This window comes from Lepidochelys kempii, chromosome 4, assembly GCF_965140265.1.
Source record: "Lepidochelys kempii isolate rLepKem1 chromosome 4, rLepKem1.hap2, whole genome shotgun sequence".
Lineage (NCBI taxonomy): Eukaryota > Metazoa > Chordata > Testudines > Cheloniidae > Lepidochelys > Lepidochelys kempii.
In genome coordinates, this window is record NC_133259.1 from 118,459,265 (window position 1) to 118,479,846 (window position 20,582).

The window sequence follows — 20,582 nt, forward strand, 5'->3', positions numbered from 1 at the left end:
CTGGAGCCCAGAGCCTCCCCCAGCACCGCAGTGCACCCGCCCCAACCCCGGAGTGCCGGGTGGGTGGGCAGCACGGCCCCCAGCCCCGGTGCGCCAGGTGGGCGGGCAGCGCAAGCACCGGTTTCAACCGCCGAGAGCTCCTGGCTGCAGGCCGGCCCCCACTAGCCCCAGCCCAGGGGAAGGGTGCCAGAACCCTCCCAAAAGTGGGGAGGAGCAGGGGGCCCCCACCAGAGGTGGAGGCAAAGGTAGCCCACTGCCCGTGTCCCAGGTCCCCCCCCCCCCACAGCAGGTGGAGGGACCCAGGCTCCCCACAGCTGCCAATGCAGCTCTCCTGACCCGGCTCCACCGCCCAGCCATGGTAAGAGCCAGGTGGGCAGCTGTGGGGAACCACCGCAGACCCTCCACCTGCCCGCGATGTGGGGGGCCAGAGCAGCCCCCGTCCCATGTCCCACAACTGCACGGCTCTTACCATCACCGGGCTGTAGCTCCGAGGCCCTTCCCCCCGGCCGGAGCGAGGTCGGGAAGAGCTGCATGGACAGCTGGCATGGAGTCACAGACCCTCCTCCTGCCCCAGGAGACTGGGGAATCCAAGGGGTGGGGACATGAGCAAGGGGCTGCTTTCAGCCCCCCCACACCCTGGGCAGGTGGAGGGTCCGCCGCGGCTCCCCAAAGCTGCCCAGGCTCCCCAGCCAGGCTCCATGCTGGCCTGGCCTGGGGGTGAGCCCTCAGGGGGAAGAGAAGGGGAAGCGGGCGGGGTCTGCCCCGACGAAAAGTGGACAGGTCAGGCCTCTTCACTTTCAAAAAGTAGGAGGGCTATGGCCCCCTGGCCCTTCCCCATGTTCTGGTGCCACTGGCCCAGGGCTCGCCACATGGGAAAGAAGAACCATGGCGGGAAGAGGAGGGGGTCTGGAGGTGGAGCGTGGCCAGGGCCACGCAGGCAGTTTGGGTAGGCTGAGCCTTCCCTTGCCTTTGATACCGCCACCCAGGCCTGACGGTATTCACCCTAGAGTTCTCAAGGAACTCAGATATGAAATTGCAGAACTGCTAATTGTGGTATGCAACCTATTAATTAAAATCAGCCTCCATTCCAGATGACTGGAGGATAGCTAATGTGACACAGATTTTTTAAAAAGGCTCCAGACATGATCCTGACAATTACAGGCCAGTAAACCTAACTTTAGTATTAGGCAAATTGAAACTGTAGTAAGGAATAGAATGAAGAGACACATAAGTGGACAGTTCTTTGAAAACATCTGCTCAAAGGGCCAGCAGTCAAAACGCTAACAGAATATTACGAAGCATTAGGTAAGGGATAGATAATAAGACAGAAAATATCATAATGCCACTATAATAATCCATGGTATGCCCACACCTTTAATACTGTCTACAGTTCTGGTTGCCCCATCTCAAAAAAGATACATCAGAATTGGAAAAAGGACAGAGAAGGGCAACAAAAGTGATTAGGGTTATGGAACAGCTTCTGTATGAAGGGAGACTAAAAAGACAGACTGTTCAGCTTGGAAAATGACTACTGTGGAGGGATATGATGGAGGACTATAAAATCATGAATGGTGTGGAGAAAAAGTGCTATTTACCCCTTCATATAACACAAGAACTAGGAGTCACCCATTGAAATTAATAGGCAGTAGGCTTAAAACAAACACAAGGAAGCACTTCTTCAGACAATGCACAGTCAACCTGCGGAACTCATTGCCAGGGGATGTTGAAGGCTAAAAGTATACTTGGGTTTAAAAAAGGATTAAATAAGTCATGGAGGATAGGTCCATCAATGGCTATCAGCCAAGACGGTCACGGACGCAACCCCTTGCTCTGGATGTTCCTAAACCTCTGACAGCTAGAAGCTGGGACTGGATGACAGGGGACAGATCACTCGATAAATTGCCCTGTTTTGTTCACTTCCTCTGAACCATCTGGCATTGGCCACTGTCAGAAGACAGCATACTGGGCTAAATGGACCATTGGTCTGACCTAGTATGGACATTCTTATTTTTTTATGTATTTACCTATGAAAGTTTTACACATAGTCCATTGTCCCAGTCCAGCAAGCCACTGAAGCATGTGTTTAATTTTCAGTTGGATTTGAATTGGACTATTTATGTGTTAAAAGTTAAGCAAATGCTTAAGTGCTTGGCAGATCAGGAGTTTTGTGATATTACTTGAGTAATGACTAGAATTTGCTGGGCTCTATATTGAACGCTGTACCTAATCATCATCAACAATTACTTGTGCACTAGTAAAGAAAACTTATGACAAAGAAGGTGAAGGTAGGAAAGAAACAAGGCAAATCAGAGAAATAAATAAGCTTTCAGCCTGATATACATTATAGAATTTTTAAAAAGCTATGGTCTAAAAATGATCTGAAAATCCCAGCACAGGATCTGATTGACCACTGTATTACATCAGTTTTACACTGGCATGACTCCAATGAAATCAATTAACAGAGTCACACCACTGTAAATCTGGTGCGACAGAGTGGTAAATCAGGCCCAAAGCCACTAAACTCTTCAAGACAGATTGTGAGAGTGCCATGTCCACTGCTCACTTATTCCTGGTATATCTATTTAACACGTTCGGGGCCCTACAGGGCCCGAAGGATTTAGCCAGTGATGAACATACTGCTGGTGTTGTCTATGGAACAACAGCAGTTACGGATATTCCATGGCAGTCACCAAGAATGCAAGGTAATGAACCACACCTGCTTTGTTAACTTTGTTTTGGGCTTTAATCTTACTTTCAAGTTTTTTGTAAATGGCTCCTCTCCTGCAACCTGAGACTCTTTGGTTTTACACTATGTTCAAATGCAAATCCCTCACATTTCACATGGGAGCTTTTAACATGCTTATTTATAGCCCAGCAGATGGGTTTGATGTCATAAACAAACTACGCCCTGTTACCAAGTTACAGATACCTTCTAATTATTTCCTTCTCTAGTGAATACTCTCTATCCTAGCTCTGCCCATCTTCTCATCTGAATCCAATGCAGTTAAAATCATTGGCTCCAATTCCCATTTACACTAAGGGTGCTTTCCATCACTCCAGTCACGTTAAAGGGGCCTTAACATGGGTGAAGCTGTAATGAATACCCACTCCAAGACCCCCTTTTCACTGCCACAGTTGTATAAAGGAGGCATTAGTGCAAATGTGAAACAGGCACACTGGCTTACAGAGCTACACCAATTTACACAAGTTGACGATCTAACCCACTTTGATCAGTTAAACCCAGCGTGCAAGGATAAATACCTAGGAGGATGCATATACAAAAGAGCGGACTATTTCACCATGGAGGAGCAGAGCTACTGTTTCCAAGGCACATACAGCACGACAGCAATCCAGGGTCCAATAGGTTTTGATTAAAGATTGAGCAGCAAGACCTAAAGAAAAGATGGGTGGATATATGGTAAAGCTGATCCTGTATAGCAGCCTTGTTTTTCCACATCTGAGGTTCAGGCTGGAAGCTCACTGCCTTGTCTTTGACTGAAACCTGGCTAAGGACAGCGAAACAATGCACAGCACATTCCACTTACATCTGTGTAACTTTATAGTAGGGTTTTGCATGGCCCTATTTATTTGGTAGGGAAACGGCAGGACTCCACACACAGCCACTGTAAGTTTACAGAGCAGCGTTCATGGAAGTTGTGTGGATTTGTTCCTTCCACAGCATGCTAGAGCTGATCATTTAAAGCAGAAGAGTCACGCCCTCTGTTTCTTTTTAATTTATAGTCAAATCTATGCCAGTCATCACCAAATTTTCTGTGCACCACGGATACATTGGGCTTGTATATGCACCTGAACAATTTCCTAAATAGTAATGCTTGATGCAGTTCAATGTTATGCTGTAATTGTTAGAAAGATATCATACCATAAACATTGAGAGCCAAAATAAAGATGATCCCTATCTTTATTATCTGTATGGGATCAAACTTAAGTTGTCCGGGGTACTGTAATGGCACCATGACACTGGCAGGCCAAGTGCCAGCTCATGCCAAGGTCCCCGTGTCTCAGCTGGACACAAACAGATACATAGCTGTCATTTGTCTGGCTCACTTGTGGGTGGATATTGATAAAATAGGTATTAGAATTATGAGAAAGAATTTAGTGTTTAGATTCATTTGAATGCTCGTGAGATGCTGCATGCTTTAATCCTACTTGTAATATCTGTGCTCCATGTTGTAATGTAATATTTGAACGGTTGTATTGTGAGCCTTTGTGACTGTGTGAATCGCCATACTGAAGAGGGATATTAATTAGTGTGAAGAGCTGCTCTTCAACAGAAATTATGCCCCTTCTGAAGGAGGAGACCCATCAATACCAGACAGGCTATGAGTGGTTCTTACAGCTGGAAATCCCCACATCTGGATTGAGGAATTGTCAACAAAAGGACTTAAAACTTATTGTTGTTCTGCTCTGCTCCCTGTAAACAGGAGTCATGCAAGTGAACTCATCCCATCAGATGAGTTTGCACCTCACATCACATAGCAGGAGGGGGATAAAATGCAACTAGGTATCTCTGTGCTGCTTGGAGATGCTGGGTCAGCAAGCTGCTTCTAGGCATAAACAAGAGATTCCCCAGCTGCTTAGCCTGGGTTAGCCCAAAAAGACAAATAGAGCTTGATGATTATAGAAGCCGATAGACGTTTGAAAACCTAAGACTGTAACTCAATTGTGTATCTGTGTTTGCTTGCTTTAACCTTGTAAATAACTCTCTAATTTCCTTTTCCTATTTAATAAATCTTCATATAGTGTATCATAGAATTGGCTAAAAGCATTGTCTCTGGTGTGAGACCTGAAATGCAACTGACCTGCAGTAAGTGACTGGTCCTTTGGGATTAGGAGTAACCTGAATATTGCTGTGATTCTTGGTGTAAGGGATCACCTACCACAGAGATACACTCACCCCGGGGGCAAGACAGACTGGAGTACCCAAGGGGACTGTCTGTGACTCCATGTTAAGGCTGTTAAAGTGCTTCAGGAGTTTGCACTTGGTACAGTTGGTTGGTGAAATCTAAGTGTTAGAACTCAAAACCAATTTGGTGTCTGTGCCCTGTTCTTTAACAATCTGTCCTGCAGTTGGCCCAGAGGACCAGAATTTCTCTAACATCACATACCGTATGAAAAGCTATTGTGACAGATGCCCTAGGAGTGAACCAGAAAACGGATATAGCCGTAATAGTCAATATTTTATCATGTTTTGTCGTTCTCTTTCATATTTTTCTACTGCTTTAATGAAAAAAATAAAACAGCATTCTCATAGCTGTTAACCAAAGGATTTACAGCCTAAAGAAAACAGCATTGCCTTATATTTCAATGGCACAAAGTTTAAATCCTGTTATGATTATCCTTTTATTAAAACTGACTTGAATGGGACTCTGTCGGAGTAAAAACAGAGTAAAGACTTAGGTACTGGGCCCAGTGCAAGGGACATGTAGACAGATGTTCCGTAGTTCCAGACTGATAGGCTGAGTTGCAGAAATTAGATTTTTTACTTGGTCTACAAAAGATGCTGCTGCATCTTCAGTACATCAGTCTGGAACATATTACTGACACCACTGATTTTACTGAGAGTTCCTGGCATTCATAGCATTGTTGTTATTATCTTTAACCTGGATCTGTTTCCTCACAGTTTTAAGTCGGAGAAATCATTAACTGATTATTAGCTTTTCCACCCTATCTTCTTGACACTTCTCTCTGTTTTGGAACATAGCGGAGCTTTATCTGGGGAACTTGACAGAGACAGGGTGGGACTTTGAACCTTTGGTGCCAGTTTTATTATTTTTATATATTTATATGTGTCATTTCAAACAAAAGACGTCTATAAGCAAGCTGTTGGCACCTGGATAATTTATGAAACTCACAATCCACATAAGGATAACATGTAGCAATATGATACTACATTCAATTGTTTTGATAGCTAGTAAGCCAGGCAGCAGAATATACCTCATTCCACCCCACTCAAACCTCCTACCCTCCCTTGCCCACAACTAACACTCTATCAAATACATTGGTTCTATATATCACTTATGTGCTCACAAGTAACTGTAACTCCTCCCAATGTAACATCATCTGCCATTAAAAAAAGTAGTTCGATAAGACCATGCTGTACCTCATTGCACACCTCCCCTAAACTCAGTATAGATTCAGTTATACCCTTTGTTCGTGGGCTTTTAGCTAGTTTACAATCTTCATGACAGTGTTCGTGTCCAAAGCTACCTGAATGAGCTTTTTCAGGTATGATTTTGTGAGTAATGTTATCAGATGCTTTATTAAATCCTAACAAGTCTATTGTGTTCCCTTCATCCACTGAGTTTGTCACGTTATTAAAAATGACCACTCGAAGTTGGCCTAACAACTTGTGTAAAGTTTATTTATTTATTTATTTATTTAGCCTGTGCTACCTATAGCCAACGGTTCCTTTACCTTCCATCCCATACTGAAGTGGTAAGTCTGCATTAGAATACTGTCTACAGTTCTGAAAAACTAGACACCAGAAAGATGTCAATGAATTGGAAGGAGTTCACAAACAAGCAACAAAATTATCATGAAATTTGATTTATGAGGAAAGATTAAAAGACCTAAATAGATATAAGCTGGGCTAAATGATGACTAAGGTAAAATATGATAAATGTCTACAAGTATTTGAAGGGTCTAAACACCAAGGGACTGGTTATCAGCTGGAGTAAAGTGTCATACCTCCATTGTCTTCACTGGTGTTATGATAATTTAAACCAGCTGAAGGTCTGTCCACAAGGAAAACTGCCAGTTTAGGGTGGTTTTGGCAATTGGTTCAGCCCAGGTTCATGTGTTCTGTTCTCTAATCAGTTTATTTCAACTATAATTTAGTTACAATTCAGCAGCAATGTCTGTTAGTTGAGAGTTTTCTGAATTGTACATGACATCTGAAATACTCCAGTCATAAGGTACCATTACATGTTTTCTTCTGATTTCAGGACACTCTAGCAATGCGATAAATCACCTATGGTGAAATTCACCCATTGGCAGAAGGTCGCCTACATACACCACAAAACACTCACAGTAACCTTGTATAACTCACACACCTTTTGGGTGTGGTATTCTGACCCATCTAGTGACACCGAGACGTGTGTGTGTGTGTGTGAGGTCTGCTCTACAGCCAGCCAGCCAGCTTTAAGCTGATGTAGTAGAGGCTCATGCACTAAGGGTATGTCTACACTATGAAATTAGGTCGAATTTATAGAAGTTGGTGTTTTAGAAATAGTTTTTATATATTCGAGTGTGTGTGTCCCCACAGAAAATGCTCTAAGTGCATTAACTCAGTGGAGTGCTTCCACAGTACCAAGGCAAGCGTCGACTTCCGGAGCGTTGCACTGTGGGTAGCTATCCCACAGTTCCCGCAGTCTCCGCTGCCCATTGGAATTCTGGGTTGAGATCCCAATGCCTGCTGGGGCTAAAACATTGTCGCAGGTGGTCCTGGGTACATATCGTCAGGCCGCCGTTCCTTCTCTCCCTCCGTGAAAGCAGCAGCAGACAATTGTTTCGCGCCTTTTTTCTTGAGTTACCTGTGCAGATGCCATACCATGGCAAGCATGGAGCCCGCTCAGGTAACCGTCACCGTATGTCTCCTGGGTGCTGGCAGACGTGGTACTGCATTGCTACACAGCAGCAGCAGCCCCTTGCCTTGTGGCAGCAGACGGTGCAGTACGACTGGTAGCTGTCATCATCATGTCCAAGGTGCTCCCGGCCACGTCGGCCAGGAGCGCCTGGGCAGACATGGGTGCAGGGACTACATTAGAAGTGACTTGACCAGGTCATTCTCTTTAGTCCTGCAGTCAGTCCTATTGAACTGTCTTATGGTGAGCAGGCAGGCAATACGGATTGCTAGCAGTTCTACTGTACCATCTTCTGCCAGGCAGGCAAGAGATGAGGATGGCTAGCAGTCCTACTGCACCATCTTCTGCCGAGCAGCCATGAGATGTGGATGGCTTGCAGTCCTTCTGCACCGTCTGCTGCCAGCCAAAGATGTAAAAGATAGATGGAATGGATCAAAACAAGAAATAGACCAGATTTGTTTTGTACTCATTTGCTTCCCCCCCTCCCGCATCAGGGCACTTATTTCTCTAGGTCACACTGCAGTCCGTCACAGAGAAGGTGCAGCGAGGTAAATCTAGCCACGTATCAATCAGAGGCCAGACTAACCTGCTTGTTCCAATAAGAACAATTACTTAGGTGCACCATTTCTTATTGGAACCCTCCGTGAAGTCCTGCCTGAAATACTCATTGATGTAAAGCCACCCCCTTTGTTGATTTTAATTCCCTGTAAGCCAACCCTGTAAGCCATGTCGTCAGTCGCCCCTCCCTCCATCAGAGCAATGGCAGACAATCGTTCCGCGCCTTTTTTCTGTGGGGATGCCACACCACGGCAAGCATGGAGGCCGCTCAGCTCACTTTGACAATTAGGAGCACATTAAACACCACACGCATTATCCAGCAGTATATGCAGCACCAGAACCTGGCAGAGCGATACCGGGCGAGGAGGCAACGTCAGCGCGGTCACGTGAGTGATCAGGACATGGACACAGATTTCTCTCAAAGCATGGGCCCTGCCAATGCATGCATCATGGTGCTAATGGGGCAGGTTCATGCTGTGGAATGCCGATTCTGGGCTCAGGAAACAAGCACCGCATTCACGGTTCTTTTCCTGTCTACCTGGCCAGTGCATCTGAGTTGAGAGTGTTGTCCAGAGTGGTCACAATGGAGCACTCTGGGATAGCTCCCGGAGGCCAATACCGTCGAATTGTGTCCACAGTATCCCAAATTCGAGCCGGCAAGGCCGATTTAAGCGCTAATCCACTTCTCAGGGGTGGAGTAAGGAAATCGATTTTAAGAGCCCTTTAAGTCAAAAAAAAGGGCTTCATCATGTGGACGGGTGCAGGTTTACATTGATTTAACGCTGCTAAATTTGACCTAAAGTCCTCGTGTAGACCAGGACTAAGCTTCAGAGTTCCCCGGTTCAATCCTGCCCGATGACGACCAAGGTCTGTTGGCGTTACACTTGCATGAGGTGGGATTAGGGATGTAGGTGGCCATGTAAGGGGGTCTCAGCATCCCACTGAGACATGGGTTCTGCACTAGCTATGAACTGATTGAGGAGAGCATTAGGAACAGGCAGGTGGAAGTGTCAGTAGATCCATGGAAATTACATGGAAATCGCCTGTGCAATGAAGACACTGAGCAATAGCAATCACTACTGGTTCTTCTTTCTGCTCGAGTTGTGATTGTGAAGGTCTGCTGTGATTCCCTACTGCAGCACTGGGGCCTCCAGGGTAAGGCCTTGGATTTCATCAGTGTAGAGCACATACATTACTGAGGCTTTATGTAAGAGGCAAGAATTTCACTCTGAACAACAACTATTCTAAGCCTACTTATTAGTTAATGCCTGAAAAGTGTTTTGAAAGTGAAATTTATCATAGTAGTATTACTATTTAATGCATATTATAATTATATTAACGTGGAAAATTATGTACCGATTTTAGTCCAATTTAAATACTTTAAGTTCTGACCTTTATTCCTCTAGCTCTGAGTATGTAACTAAAATATTTGTTCCATTTAGAACACTGTATTATTGCTTACATGTCTTCCTGTATAATCCCTCCACAGAGTGATATATCATCAAACTGAATTAAGTCACATTATAATATCTAATACTCTCACTATTTCATTAAAGATTCATCCAGGTATTGAATATTACATGCTGTAAGTTTTGTTCCACAGGATTAGTAAAGACGTAATTGTATTTGACAGAGGGAACAATATGAAGGAGATACTCATTTAATGGGCCCTTGAAATGCGCTCATCTATATTTTGAGCAGAATTAAAAATTAAACAAACTGCACACATAGCCTAGTGGATAAAGAATTGGTCTAGGAGTTAGGAGACCTGAGTTCTGAGCCTGGCTCTGCCTTTAACCAGCATGTGACCTTTAGCAATTCACTTCATCTTTCTGTGTTTTGATTTCCCCTTTCACCCTAAATCTGTCAGCTCTTCTAGGAAGATAGTCTTTTACAATGAGTTTGTACATTGCCTTGCACAGTGGGTTTCAGATCTAAGTTGGGGCCTCTATAACTTACAGCCTAAAGAATAGAGCACCTGTTTTGTATGTGGTGTTTGGAAGTAAAGTTGCAGTAAACTGCTGACTGGCAATAGCTAGGCAAATGGCCTATTAAAGATTAATTATCAATTTGTTCACTTATATGTTTAAAACAAAACAGACCCATAAAGTCTACAAAGTTATCCTGCAAATTGGACATAGCTAATCTATGGAATCTTGTGTTTCTTTGTTGTTACCCTTGACTTCCTCCCCCTACGCTGTGTTCCTCTCCCATCTTGTCCCTATTTAGGCCCCAGTCTTACAAAAAGCTCCATCTGGGTGAACCCTTGCACTTGGAACTCACTGCATGTCAGGGTCTTAGGACCATAAACTCTTTGATGTGAGGACTGTCTTGTACTATAGTTCTGTGCCATTTCCAAAACAATGGGGCCACAATCTCCAGGGAGTTACTGTATCCTTTTATATATATATATATATATATATATATATATATATATATATATATATATATATATATATATATATATATATATATATAAAATCAATAACAGCAGTAATAAATAGTAAACACTTACCTTTACAAACAAAGCACTTAATATGAAAATATTTGTTCTGAACTCTCAAAACTTCCCCTTTGCATGGGTTTCCACAGTTATTGCAGAGAATTGCTGTACCTGATGGTTTGTCCAGGTTGCTATGTACAGCCTGTGGTTGAGAAACTGAAAAGAAAGACAAGTTGTATAAGAACATACAGTAGATTAAAAACTTCTGGTGGACAAATTAGATAAAATGATAATCTTGTCAGAGAAACAAATAATGAAAATTGACATTTCAGTCAAAACATGCCATGAACATGACACCTGGGCCAAAATGGTCTCACTTTCTGGTATTGGCCAGCTCCTGATGTGGTCTTTTAAAACTTTATTTTAATTGAATTCCCTTTAGAGTTATATGTCAGTGTAAACAGTCTGCTCACAAATGTAAGCATCGCTGCTGATTTTCATTTCCATATAGGTTACCACTGCAATAATGCAAAAGAATTGTACATGGCTTATGAATTTCACAACCAACTTGAACAAAAACATTTTGGATCAAGGGTTGTATAAAGAGAACTGTACAAAAAAATGGTAAAACTTTTTTTTGAAAATTCAACTGCCTTTTTTTTTTTCAACAGTTTGCATCACACTGTTTAATTACAAGTTTAAACATTCTGTCAATTTCAAAAAACAAAAAAAATCAAATCAACCAGCTCTAGTTACAAATTATTTGCTGAAACTAATGTCTCATAGGATCTCAAGCACCTGATTCCACCCCAGACTGTAAGAAATTACAAAAGATTTTCCTTTAGCTCAACTGGTAAGTGATTATGCTTTTAGAACCAGAGGATCTAAGTTCTGGTTCCACTTTTATTACAATATTATTATGCAATGAAAGATACTGAAGATATTACAAAGATATTGTAAGGTTTCTCTAACTTTTGAATGCTGAGCTCCTCCTCAGCAAAATAAAACCAAATGCACTCCTCCTTTTCCTGCAACCTCACCATGCGCTGTTAAAAGCTTACACATATTAATTATACATCCTCCATGTTCCCTCTCATGGCTAGTCTTCCCTCCACATCCCCCTAAACACAACTCTTTGGAAAACACTGACATAGATCTTCAGATGACCCTTCCTCCCCTTTGTTACATGCTTTGATGAGAATTGAAATAGCTTAAAATGTTGACATATAAAGCACCATCATTAGCATCAACATTAGCACCCATTGCTATGAATGGGCTCACAGCTATTTTTCGTGGGTTCTGCAAACTCAGAGAGATGTCTCTACATCAGTGGCACTTTATGTTTGAAGGTTTCTTTGTAACCATGACAGACTTTTTTCAAACTAAGGCTGAGAATCTGGAGAAGAACTAAGAGGCCTGTGCTCCCAGCTAGTCCTTCGCCCATGTTAATCCCACAGTTTGGAAAACACCAATATACTGTATATCGCAAATTTCCAGCCAGGAGACACAGAAAGTTTTGGGAATTTTAAAGAATGTTAAGCACTATGACATTACTACAGAGTTCTGGTCTGGTACATGCTTGGTAACCTTGGTACTTATATAACTGTGCTTAGTCAGCAGACGCTTTCTTCTGTATGTGGCACTGAAGCACCAAGATAGTGATTAATTTATTACTACATTAAAATGCATTTGAAGCCACTAAAGGAATAACTATAATAAATATGACTTGGTGAGTGGAGCTCTGATCTCACTTATTGACATCCAGAGCAAATGTTCTCAGCTGAGAAGTCAAAATATGACTGCTTCTGACCAATAGTTTGCAAACTCAAATTGAAATGGGGTGTGGGGAGGAAAATCACAGTGCAATTTGCCCCTTACATCATCATTAGTGATAAAGAGTCTCCAATCAGAACTTCATTGACAACTCTGTGGCAGAAAAGTAAGACAGTTACATAGTAACTTTGCTCATCATAGCCACATACAACAAATATGGATTCTTCTATCACAAAATTTGCCAAAATAAAGACCAGGATAAAATTTTCACAAGTGCCTAACTCTCTCGGGGCCTACGTCTCATGAAAAGTTAATGGGACTTAGCCAACTGAACCTATGGCAGAATTTCTGGCAAGCAAGATTACAACCACTTATGTTGGAATTGATCCAGGATGGTTAAAATACTTATTCTCATATAAAGTATCATGTAATCTTACAAATCAGATTCTATGCTAAACAACCTATCCAGGCACTTTCTTCAGACTCCCAGACACAGTCACCCTTTTAGAATAGGAAAAACAAAGGTAAGATGTTGTTGTGCTTTCCCAGCAGTATATATCAAAATGTTGAGCAGGGCATTTATTATGAAACATGCAACCGACTAGCCATTTGTACTGCAAATACTTAATACTGGAGGAAGGATCCTGCACTGGAAGAGAGATGATCTAACAGGTGTTTTCTATTTCTAATCTCTAAAAGCCAAAGCCTGCCAACTCTAAAAGCCAAAGCCTCACACAAGTATTCATGTAAGGACTACTCACTTGAGTAAGGATGTTCATGATCAAGCTTTAAGTTTACATCTAAAAGAAATCATGTGTAATATGCTAGGGATGCATGCACAAACTTCGTTTTTCTACGTTTTGTGACTTCCAGCCAAAGATATTTTTTATTACGTTTAGTAAATAGCACATTGGGAACTTTCAAGATTGTCAGCACTGAAGGTAAATGTCATTTTAAACTAAGTAAAATCTTATTGTGATAAAAACAAACACCCCACCCCCCAAAAGCAACTCCCCACCCACTCTTTATTCTGTGTATGTTCCAGGTTAAAAAGAGTTGCTAGGTTAGTGTCAAAAAGGTATTCTAAGGGTCTTTATCCTGTGCATCATGGTAACAAATAAAGGCTCTAATCCTGCTGTCCTTCTGCAAGCAAATGCCTATTGACTTCCACAAGAGATGCAAGTATATGAAGGCTGCAGAACTGAGCTCATTTAGGCTAGCAAAATATCGAGCAAATTAAAAATTTGCTGCCATCTTGTGATATAAAATAGAAATTGCACCTCACCTATTAGGTTGTTTATGCAAAAAGGCATTCCAAAGTATTGTATGAAATGTTGAACACAAACTTTCTAGTTCTTGTTATTTTGCTACAGTACATTTTTTATTTTTACTTTTTAATATGTTAGGTAACAGTGTCTTTGGGCTGAATTATTAAATCAAATTGTAACAGGCTTGAATCATGACTCGCCACACCCATAGTAGCTTTTCCACCCAGCAACAGATTAATACAGGGAACTAATAGAGTGAACAAGGGAGAGTAAACTACATACTGAATGTCCCTCTTCTTACTCGGGGGATTCAGCACATCATTCTAAAGTTGCGGTTTTTTCCCCCAAAGTGATTCCAAATCAGCTTTAAAAAGGTTTCCGGTTTCCGTACAGTCTCACAAGAAGAAAACAAATGCAACTTAAAAATAAAAATAAATCAGTGGTGTTATGTCCTCTCAGATTGACCAATAAATTAACTGTGAAAGGGAATTTGGTGTATTTCCTTTTAGAGATTTAGTAAAAGTGCTATCAGCCAATTACCCCTTAATTTTCCTTTATAACTATTTCAGGGCTAAAAGTTGTCTCCCTGTATTTACTCTAATGCTCCGATCCTCCAAATATTTGTGCAAGTAACTTTTTATGTAGCAGTTTTTCAGAGCAGAAAGACATTAATGCAGCCAACCATGCAGATGTTTCCTCTGCGTGAAAATTATGAACATCTTGTCTCATAAATAACTATAGATTTTTATGAAAGGGTTTCCTCATTTGGAATTGGCTGTAGCTGTTGCTTGAACTCTGGATGCTTACACGGAAATTTCATGTCATGTTTGTTAAAAAGAAACACTATGGAAAGGTTGTTGTCAACTGCACCCATGCTTACAGTCCCACCTCCTTCGGGGCAGCAAGACTTACTGCATGCAGATGGTTTCCCTTGAATGCTAGCATTGATTCAGAAACGTGCATTAGGGCCAAGGGCTCTGCATAGCTCCCTGTAATACCTAACCTGCAATGTATCTGGAAATCAACACAGAAGCCTTTTTTGTTACAGTAGGACTCAAAAAAAAAGGCGCGGGGGGAACCTATCTGGCATGTTCTTGCCATCTTTTTGATGTCTTAGCATATCTTGTTTAACAACAGTTTCCAAGCCATGAGTGGAAATGAAAAGTAAAGAATTATATTTAGCCTAAAGCACAGATATGCAACAAACTGTACAACAACTATAACTTTTTGCTTGCGTTCCATTTTTTAAATCTCACAAGGATGCATTTGACATTCAAAAATAACCATGTTAAACAAGCATGAATGAACAAACAACAAAAACTAACAGGGTGCTTTATTTTCCTCTCAATTCAAAAGGAATTAATTAATTTACTACATTAAAACTGATCAGTGTTTCACCCAACATTCTCTGTGGATCAGAGTAGAAATGTAACCTCTGTGAGGTCATAATAAAACTATGTTTCTTCATGTACCAGAGGAGTAGCCGGATTAGTCTGGATCTGTAAAAGCGGCAAAGGGTCCTGTGGCACCTTACAGACTAACAGATGTATTGGAGCCTAAACTTTCATGGGTGAATACATCCGACGAAGTGGGTATTCACCCACAAAAACTTATGCTCCAACACATCTGTTAGTCTATAAGGTGCCACAGGACTCTTTGCCGCTTTTATGTTTCTTCATATAGTTTAAACACTGTCTCTTTCATCTGGAATACCATAATGATAGAACATGAGAAATAACTCCTTCAGACTAGAGAACGCTTCTTTTATTCAAGTCCTAATACATTTTTAACTTACATGCATTTCAATAACATTTTGAATCTAGTCTCTTTATATAGTAATTCTGATCATTTTACTTTTGTCTTTATGTGTCAAAGTTTAGCTTCAAAATATCAACATATTTTGCTAGCAATATGCTGTCATCCTTTGTGGAATTTAATGATTATACAGTATATTAGGGCATTTGGCGTAGTATCGTCCTGATTAAAGTTCTCATTTAAAGTTTGAGTGATCACATACTTTTCTTAGATTACTGAACTGAATGAAATTTGAAATTCGCCTTTATTTACTCTACACTGAAAATAGCCTCTGCTGAATGGAAATATAGAGGGAGCCCTTGTTGTGTTGGTGACGATAGCATGCATGGAGCCCAAAATCTTGCTGATGTTCTGCTGTGCCTGGATCTGGTACCTCCACAGGTCTGGATGAGGAAGCAGATTATAACTACCCATATTAGAAAGTCACTGAAGGTTCCTGCATCCTTACTTGCTTCTTCAAAGCCCAACGAAGAATTTATTGCATGTATGTTCCCACAAGAAAAACAACAGATTATAAAGAAATGAGTAAGAGTAGGACACATTTCCATAGCATTGCCACATGGGCACTATCTGGTGTCGGGAACTTTATTGCTGATATTCTTGCTAAATATCCATGTGACAGGACACCTTGATCACTGACAGTGCTGCAGCCTGGGGAAGGCTGAGGACAATTATACATTTTCGGGGGGGTGGATTGTGAGCACCTGGGTGGCAATCACTGGGCTAACAAGGTAACTGGGGAAAATATGAGGGGGAGGAAACAGGAAGCAAGGGGAGCTCAAGAGGAGCTCAGGAGGAAGCTCAGAGAGAACCTTGGATTCGGAAGTGAGGGCTGTAAGGAAGCCTACCTTGCTGTAAGCGTGTATTGCACAAGTATTACTATGTAAGAGGGAAATAAATATACACATTGGTGTAAGATAAACAGCCTAGTGTGCGTATTTGTGACTGGAAAACCATCTGAACTGGCCAGACAGTGAGGTTCACTGGGTAGCAATGGAGATGTCCTGTGACAATCCAGTATCAACATATTTCTGATACGAAAACTCAAGACAGCCAGAGGAATCACAGGTTACCTACTGAGCACCCAGCAGGAGTGAGGTGATGCTCCAATTAATTCTAGTATTAAATAAGGTTTATTGAATTAGCAGTGACTCATTGAAAAGAAGTAAGATTTTCACTCACATACAACTATTAATATGATGACCATCTATATGGCCCTGATAAGGCTGACCCTGGAATACTGCACTGAGTTGTGCACACCTCAATACTGGAAATATAAAGATGAACAGGAGGAAGTACGTTGTTAGAGCAGTTGAGGTACTGATTTACAATATGGCTGAGCCACAGCTGAGGGGATATGGGATAATCTGGCAAAGCAATGACCGAGGTCTGAAAGAATCAATGGCCATTCCCTAGTTCATATATGAACAACAAAACAGACACAGACGGCACTCCCAGCTTTGAACACCAATGAGCAGCTCTAGTGAGGACTACTACTGCACACGCCTGGACGCATAGAAAGTGCAAAGCAGATAAATGAGAGATGGGAATGCCAGTCATTCATTAAACGTTAGAAGGACAAATGTCTTAGGGCCCTAGCCTAGGACGTGAGAGACCTCAGATCAATTGCTAGCTCTGCCAGAGACTTCCTGTGTGACTTTGGGCACGTTCCTTAGGTCCAGATTTTCAAAAGTTATTTAGGTGTCTTAAACACCAAAAAACAAAACAAAAACCAATGGAAAGTAAACACCTTGCACTTTTGAAAATCCCACTAGGTGCCTATCTGCATCTTTAGACATGTAAATTACCTTTGGAAATCTGGCTCTTAGCCTCTCTCTGCCTTAATTTCACATCTGCAAAGCAAAGTACTACACAGTACTTCCCTACCTCATCAGAGGGTTGTGAGGATAAATACATTAGAGACTGTGAGGTGCATACTCTGGTAATGGCGGCCAGATAAGCACCCAAAATAGATTTTTCCTTTAAAAATCCTTGAGACCCTCTGGAACTTTGCTGGGTACTGGGGATGTCCCTCTAACTTTCCTGCAGGGGGCTGCAGAGCAGAGCCCCTGCATAGATGCTCCTCCAGCCTTCATCGCCCTTGTGATTCCTTTCCCTCTCCACTGAAGGGAGGAGGAAGACAGAAGGGCTAAGGGATCACAGAGTGGTGACTCCTCCAGGCCTCGCCATCCCTCCCCTTCAAGCCCCAGAACATATCCATCAGCTAGAGGTTTATGTTCACAGTCTTTTTCAAGATAACCCTCTCATGTTAACTGACCCCTCAAAAGATCTTTTCATCTTAAATTTGACAGTAAAATAAAGGGTTAGAGAAGTTTGTCCACTTGGCAATGACCCATCCACAAAAAGACCTCAAAATTGCATCCAGTTCTCCGGGGGTTTGAAATCTGACTACTTTGCTGCATACTAACTACTGACTTCCTAAAGAGATCTTTTATACTGACGTTCAAGTAGTGTACTTTCTGAAGTGCTGGGTACAGTTCTTCCAAGGAATTCTTGTCAGTTGTTCCTACACTGCACCGCAGTGAAGCAAGCAGCATTATCCTTTGTTTTGCAGTTTATCTGACATATTTCTTTGCAGTCCAATGAATTACGTAGAAAAAAGCCCAAACAAACTTCATGTTCAATGAAGTCTCCAATTCTTTTCTAAAACTAAAATACAGTAATTTAATGTATTAATCCAAGAGTCCAGATTAGCAATCTTTTATCTTTGCACTATGTAGATATATTAAATATTTATTATTAATAATTGACTGTAGTATCTCTTCCAAAGGCACTAACAGAAGGTTTTGAAGTCTCATTCCGTACTGCCGAAGGATCAAAATCAAGTCGTAGATTTACAGTGTTGTCTGGCATAGGAGACCAGATTCTTAAAACTGTAAGCCTGAAACACCATGTGACACTACTACTGATTCCTGAATACCTTGCACGGGAGATGGCAGAAAAAAGGGAGAGAGGTTACCTTGCACAATGCAAAATAGGCTCGTGCAAACACACACAGTAAGACACAGATACAATGCAAAGTGCTCAGTGCCAAACAGTTTCAAATCTGCCAATATGTTCACATGCAAGATACACAAGACACTGCAAGGAGGCTAGTGCAAGCAAGCCTGTTATATTTATGATTAAATAAATGTCTTTAACATTCATCATTTCAGTTCATATGACCGACCCTCTGCTAGTTTTCAACATAAATTGTGGATTTGTACATTTTAGTGAGTTTGCACTGCATAAGGATACTGAACAGCACTCCCAATGTAGCTGCATAAAGTACAACACTTTTCATCAATAGGATTTAATATGAGATTTAAAAACATCTAATATGTTAAAGCCATGGAGTTTTAAAATGGATCACCCATTCAACTACCAACATGAAACGTAGTTAACAGAATGACAGTCATGCTAATTTGTAACTCAGTATTTTTCCAATTAACAAGAATACTTAGTACAATTTAAAATAAAGCAGTTCACATTTAACCATCCTTCTGCACTCTGCAACACTTACATGCAATAGTACATTCTGATGACAATCCACTTAACAATTTAATCACAGAAAATTCCATATGAGAGGCGAGTCATTTCTTGTGTAAATCCCCCAAATGTGGAGTCGTCACACTGTACCTGTATCATCCGGCATTCCAGCATTAATTCAGTCGGTGACACAAGAACTACTGCCAGGCATATCACCACTCCAAGTACCTATAATCTGCAAGGAGCACAGTTAAAGCAGCTGTTGAACACGTGAATTTGAAGAGTACTTCAACAGCCGAGTGAAACTGCAGCTGGGCTCTCCCACTGGAGCTCCTTCCTGAGAGAAATGTGGCAAGGGTCATCTGACTCCTGCAGCTCCCACACATAAACAGGATTATAGCCAAGAACTTACTGCCTAGTAAAAACAGAACTCTACAGAGACCTCAAAATTCCCACATTCACAGGACATCCATCTCTTACAAACAGGCCCAAATATACATTGGCCTTAGTGTTGTTATCCTTTTTTGACCCAAAAATTCAGGATCTAGTTGGTCATTCCAGTTAGGAGGAGAAATTGGTGACAGTCAGGTATTTCTTTGATGCAGTTTTGCTTACTGACAAAGAATGTACAAAGTCCTGTGTCTCTGAACACAGAAGGAATCAAAGAGCAGGAAACAGCTTCTTTTGCTCACAGCACCAAAAATATATATACTTTTTCGCCTGCACCCCGGCCCATACATCATGCTTACAGCTGCTCCTTCAGGCTGTCTGTGTTACTCCCTGCCCTCCATGGTCTACCTTTTATCCACACATACACACACCTACCCACCCTGATCCAAAACAATACGCAGCAAAGCCTTTCCGTCCACACAGTCCAAAACTCTTCAGTGCATTCACATAACCCTTTTGTCTCAGGTGGGGGCCTGTGACTAACTTGTTCCTACAGTTAACTGAAGGGTACATACACCCTCATCAAACTCAGCAAGGTTTTAACTTGACCACTAAGAAGCTTTCACCCAACTCATAACAGCACAGCATTATGCAAACCATAGTACTGTGCGTATCCACCAAGATCACTCTCTACAGCAGACAAAGAACAACAAGGATAATGAGCTCCAAGTAAAAAGAGAGGAGCAGAACACTTGGACTAAACCTCTAATCAACTTGAGCTTGGGACTGGTTGTGTTTGTGAAATTCATGGCCACAAAGACAACATGGGCTGTGGTTGTTGGCATGAATGGGAAACCTGCAAAACCTCTCCTGTTAGCCAGTATCCCTGCCTCTTCCAAACATGTACACATCTACCTCCCAACACCCAGTAGGAACCACCCTAATGTACTCAGGGGGCAGGATGCATAACTAACTCTTCAAGCAGTACTCCGTGCCATTCCATTCCAGCAGACTCTTTAGGGAGCCACCTGGTATAAAGGGCCTGCTAGGGAAGCTGGTAGAACTCCCTTTTCTCTACACACACACACACACACACACACACACCAGACACCCTTACTCATGATGAGCAGTACCTTACTTCATGAGTAGTCCCTCTGAAATAAATGGAGCTGCTAGCGGAGTAACTAACTACTGAATATTAGCATAGTGGTGGCATCTTGCCGTAAAGGTTGCTTTTTCTTT

At 41.9% G+C, this 20,582-nt stretch overlaps 1 protein-coding gene across 14 annotated transcripts in view; it reads right to left on the reverse strand.

The window, feature by feature from the left end:
• ABLIM2 (actin binding LIM protein family member 2) overlaps positions 1 to 20,582 on the reverse strand; it is a 217,245-nt gene that overhangs the window by 151,599 nt on the left and 45,064 nt on the right. For 13 of the 14 annotated variants that reach the window (XR_012158735.1, XM_073342609.1, XM_073342605.1 and 10 more), the window contains exon 2: positions 10,678 to 10,821. Coding sequence is in view for 13 of the 14 variants with exons in the window: in XM_073342609.1 (XP_073198710.1) it covers positions 10,678 to 10,821 (144 nt within the window). In the remaining variant the exon portion in view is untranslated. Of the gene's footprint in view, positions 1 to 10,677; positions 10,822 to 19,100; positions 19,180 to 20,582 lie in introns of those variants that run through there. The other variant, XM_073342603.1, reaches the window with a different exon arrangement.